The sequence below is a fragment of the Calidris pugnax genome, unplaced genomic scaffold, assembly GCF_001431845.1.
Source record: "Calidris pugnax isolate Ruff unplaced genomic scaffold, ASM143184v1 scaffold27, whole genome shotgun sequence".
NCBI classification, from domain to species: domain Eukaryota; kingdom Metazoa; phylum Chordata; class Aves; order Charadriiformes; family Scolopacidae; genus Calidris; species Calidris pugnax.
This window is the reverse complement of record NW_015090893.1, coordinates 9,012,030-9,016,503: the sequence shown is the minus strand read 5'-3', so window position 1 is coordinate 9,016,503 and position 4,474 is coordinate 9,012,030. Positions and strand designations below refer to the sequence as shown.

General features: G+C 68.5%; 1 protein-coding gene across 1 annotated transcript; it reads right to left on the bottom strand.

The window, feature by feature from the left end:
- Positions 1-835: 835 nt before the first annotated feature.
- Positions 836-4,358, bottom strand: LOC106891367 (lateral signaling target protein 2 homolog). Its single transcript, XM_014947835.1, has 12 exons — positions 3,633-4,358; positions 3,419-3,556; positions 3,050-3,252; positions 2,873-2,962; positions 2,676-2,765; positions 2,454-2,555; positions 2,123-2,371; positions 1,895-2,016; positions 1,705-1,818; positions 1,467-1,565; positions 1,154-1,266; positions 836-1,050 (listed from the first exon to the last, which is right to left on the bottom strand). Exons 1-12 carry the CDS (start codon positions 3,957-3,959, stop codon positions 925-927), a joined length of 1,773 nt encoding a protein of 590 aa, XP_014803321.1. The 5' UTR covers positions 3,960-4,358; the 3' UTR covers positions 836-924.
- Between the last annotated feature and the right edge of the window lie 116 nt (positions 4,359-4,474).

The window sequence follows — 4,474 nt, the reverse complement described above, 5'->3', positions numbered from 1 at the left end:
TAAATTTGGAGGGGGGGGGAGGGGGGGGGGGGGGGGGGCGCCCCCCAGCGAGCCACAGGCCACGCCCCCGTGAGCCATAGGCCACGCCCCCTAGCTCTAGACCACGCCCTCCGCCCCTTCCAGCCACGCCTCCCCATGGAGGGGGCGCGCCCCCCCAAGCCTCCCCCCAGCCCACCCGTGAGGTCACACAAGACGATGATATTTTAGAAAAAAAAAAAAAAAAAAAAAAAACCCCCCAAAAAAAAAAAAAAAAAAACCCAAAAAAAAAAAAAAACCCCAAAAAAAAAAAAAAAACACCACGAAGCACCTTTCCAGCCGCGGGGGGGGAGAGGGGGCGGGCGCACGGCGGCACCGGGGGGCTCGGTCACGGCACACCGGGTGAGGCGGTCCTGCGCCCACCGACCGACGTGGGGCACCGGCCGCCGCCGTGCATGCGGGGGTCCTGCTCCCGTGCGTGGCAGTGGAGGGGGGGGTCCTGCCACCGTGCCCACGTCGAACTGCCCAGCAGCCCCGCAGCGGCTGTGTGTGTGTGTGTGTGTGTGTGTCCCAGGGGGCTGCAGTCTCCTAGGGATGAGAATCTGGCACCGGGGGTCTCTCGGTGGCACTGGGGGTGTGTCTCTCAGTGGCTCCGGGCGCCGTGGGGCGAGAGGTGGGCGGTGTAGCAGTGCGTGCAGACGCGCACGGGTTTGGCCTGGCCGTACTGTGGCAGCGCCGCGGCGTGGGGCGAGCAGCGGGCACAGAAGATCTGTGGGGAGAGGGACAGAGCGGGGCTCAGCAGAGATGGGTTACCCCCCCTGGGGGGGTGGGATACCCCCACTGCACCCCTGTGTGTGTGTGTGTGTGTGTGTGTCCCAGGGGGCTGCAGTCTCCTAGGGATGAGAATCTGGCACCGGGGGTCTCTCGGTGGCACTGGGGGTGTGTCTCTCAGTGGCTCCGGGCGCCGTGGGGCGAGAGGTGGGCGGTGTAGCAGTGCGTGCAGACGCGCACGGGTTTGGCCTGGCCGTACTGTGGCAGCGCCGCGGCGTGGGGCGAGCAGCGGGCACAGAAGATCTGTGGGGAGAGGGACAGAGCGGGGCTCAGCAGAGATGGGTTACCCCCCCTGGGGGGGTGGGATACCCCCACTGCACCCCAGCCCGTCCCCCTCCCCTCCTACCTTCCCGCAGCTGCGGCAGTGGTGCCGGCGGCGCAGCAGGGTGAAGGGCGAGCGGCAGGCAGAGCACTGGCTGCAGGTGCTGTCCGGAACCCACTCGGGCAGGCAGCGGGCACCTGAGGGGCAATAAGTGACACTAAAAGCCATGGGGGTCCCCTCCACCCCAGCCCCAAGAACGTCCCCAGCCCCCCTGGGTACCCTATGGCTGCTCTGCTCATCCAGCACAAGGCAGGACACAGCGAATGTCCCCCCCAGTGCCTGGGCAGCTGGACCCCCCCTCCCCTCCAGGGCCATGTCACCCCGGGCAGCCCCTTACCTGTCCTCCGGAGCCCGGCAGCTTCTGTGGGGCTGGAGCACAGGGGACAGTCGGCCAGGCGAGGAGCATCTGCCGCACACGGGTCACCATCCTCTTCCTCTGCAGGGACAAAGGTTGGGGTGGTCCAGCCAAGCCTGGCTGTGCTGTCCCAGTGCCCGCAAAGGGCCTCGTCTCACCCAGGAGGGACAACTTGCAGGGCAGAGGAGCCGCCCCCCCCGGGTCCCTGGGGGTCACTCACGGCTGGCACTTGGCTCCTCCAAGGGCTCTGTCTGCGAGGCGACGATCTTGAAGACCGTTTTCAAGATGCTCCGCAGGTCGCTGGCAAAGTTGGTCTGGAGCTGATCGGCCACCCCTGCGTTGGGGGGGGTGGAGGGTCAGGGTGCTGGGAGGGTGAGGGGGCTGTGGGGGGTGGCGAGGGGGTCACTCACCCGAGATGCAGACGAAGAGGGTGTGCAGCATGTCCTTGGTGCTGCTGTAGCGGGAGCGCAGCTCCCAGCAGTGGGCACCTGGGGAGGCATCGAGCCCCGAGCTGCTCCTGGGGGGCTGGGGGCTGCACAGGGGGGAGGTGATGGTTACCCCAGGGGTGGCACAAAAAGGCCCCGTCCCAGCAGGCAGGGATCTGCCATCCTGACCCCCGTTCCCTCCGTGCCACACACCCCCACCGCCGGTTGGTGCCCAGGTCATCCACAACGCCAGGGGGTCCCACCCGTGCCGTGCAGGTGGAGGGTGGTGGGGTGGTGCAGGGGACCTCCAGGAGACCCCAGGAAGCAGGGGGATCTGCTCTGGGTACGGCTGCCCCCCAAGCTGAGGGGGTGGCTGGACCGCAGGGATCCTCCGACTCGGCTGTGCACAGGCTCCTCTCCAGCAGGCAGAGCTCCTCCACCGACAGCACCCGCAGCAGGTCCCTGCGGTGAGGGGACAGTGTCAGCCCCATGTCATGGCCCCACAGCCCCACCTGCGAGCACCCATTGCCCCCCTGCCACCTACCTGATCTTCTTCAGGAGGTTGTAGAAGGGGCTGAAGACTCGGGACATCTGCTCAGGGCTCTGCTCCAGGCTGAGGGGACCCTCAGGGTAGATGAGGAGGCCACTGCGAGGGGACAGAGCCCAGCTCACATGGGGGGGTTGCCCAGGACCCAACTCCCTGAAAGGGGGAAGGGGCTGGTACAGGGGGGGAGCACCCAGCCACACCCCAGGGGGCTGCACCCACCTGATAATGGCCAGGCGAGGGATGGTGAACATCAGCAGCGGTTCATAGCCATCAATCATCTCCTGGGTCAGGTAGCCCAGGCGCAGGGCTCTGTGGGGGATGACACCCTTACAATGGGGCCGAGCCCTGAGACGCAGCCCCGTTCCCCAGGGCTGGGGTCCCTGCTGCCCCCCAACCTGGTACGCGGTGCCCCTCACCTCTCCACTGTCTCGCAGAAGAGCACAATGATCTCCTGCTGCCTGTAGATCTCCTCAGGAGACTTCACTGCCACCAGCGAGGACACGTAGCTGGAGAGACGGGGGGTAACGTGAGGCTCCCCCAGCCCTGGCACATCCCCCCCCCCTGCAACCCAGCACCCTGACCCAGGCCCCCACCTCAGCTCGAACTCTGCGAAGAGCCGGTCAAACTGGACGAGCACGGTCCGGACGGGCTCTGGGTAGGAGCTGGGCTGGCTCAAGCTCTGCTCCCGCAGCACCGTCCGCACCAGCTCCAGGCTGCACAGCAGGTTCCTGGCCTTGGGCCGCAGCTGCGCCCCGTCCGCCTCCTCCACCTCCAGGAAGGTCCCAGCCAGGAGACACTGCCAGGACCAGGGGCCATCAGGAGCCAGCGCGTGGGGCAGCGCAGCCCCTACCCACGGGGTCAGCCCACGGTGGGGTGCACCACCCTGGCTGGCACCCATCACCCCCCAGCCTGGGGGAGCCAGACTCCATCACCCACCCTGGGGTGGCACCCCCTGGGCTCACCTCGGCGGCAAACAGCATGTGGTTCCCCAGGTTGTCCACCAAGAGCTCCTCGGGGAACTTGACCAGGTAGTCGCGGCTGTGGCGCTGCGTGGGGATGCACTCCTCCATGATCCGCTCCAGGATGGCCAGCAGCTGAGCCTGGGGAGGGCAGGGTCATCACCCCCAGCCCCTCAGGGAGACGGGGGTCACTCTGGGGCCCAGGCTGCCCCCGTACCTGGCTGAGGTGGAGCTGGTTGAGGAGCACCAGGTACTGCTGCGGGTCCAGCTCAGCATCCAGCCCATTGATCTCGGCCACCACCCGTGTCACCTTCTCATCAGCAAAGAAGAACTGGGAGAGCAGGCGGGGGTCGGAGCGCTGTGGGGAGAGGAGAGTGGGGGGGGATGGCAGGAGCACCCCACAGCTCAGGGTGCTGGGACAGGGGGACCCCAAACCTCCTGTGCCTGCAGCCAGGCAGGGCAGGGGCTCTGGGGTTGGCTCCCCTGCAGCCAATCCCCGTGGGGTCCACGAACACCCACTCGGGCAGGTATGTGGGACCCCCATGGTGGCTCCGGTTTGGGCAAGCTGTGCCGGGGGCTGGCGGGGAGGCGGGCGGCCCCCAGCCGGGCCTTCCCCGGGGAGCGCCGCCGTCCCCACCCACCCGTGCCTCAGTTTCCCCAGGGGCAGAGCAGGATGAACAAGCTCGGCCGCATCCCGGCGGCGTGGGCACGGAGCCGTGCGCGGCTGTAAACACCGGCTCGGGTGAAAGGTCCGCGGGCAGCCCCCCCCGGGGGGGGGAGAGCGGGGCAGCCCGGAGGGACGCTCCTCGCCCCATCTCTCCCCCAGACCCCCGGGAGGCCGGAGGGATGGAGGGGACCGGGAGGGGGGGATCTCCTCGCCCCAGGAGCGGGCGGCGCCGGGACGGGCGCTGAGCTGCCCGGTCCTGCCTTGTTGCCTGCCCGCACCCCCCCGCACCTCCGGGGCCAGGCACCGCGCACCGCTTCCCCCTCCCGCTCCGCCCCAGGGGGATCCCCACCGCTCCCCCCCGACGCCCGCTGCCGGTGGAGCCCCCCCGGTCA

Bases quoted from the DNA above. Each gene is read 5' to 3' on its own strand.
- LOC106891367 (XM_014947835.1), bottom strand. From the start codon at position 3,959: ATGGGGGTCCCACATACCTGCCCGAGTGGGTGTTCGTGGACCCCACGG. The intron at 2,017-2,122 runs GTGTGTGGCACG...CCCCCTGTGCAG, and splicing joins GGCACCAACCGGCGGTGGGG to CCCCCAGCCCCCCAGGAGCA. The intron at 1,267-1,466 runs GTAAGGGGCTGC...ATTGCCCCTCAG, and splicing joins TGCCGGGCTCCGGAGGACAG to GTGCCCGCTGCCTGCCCGAG.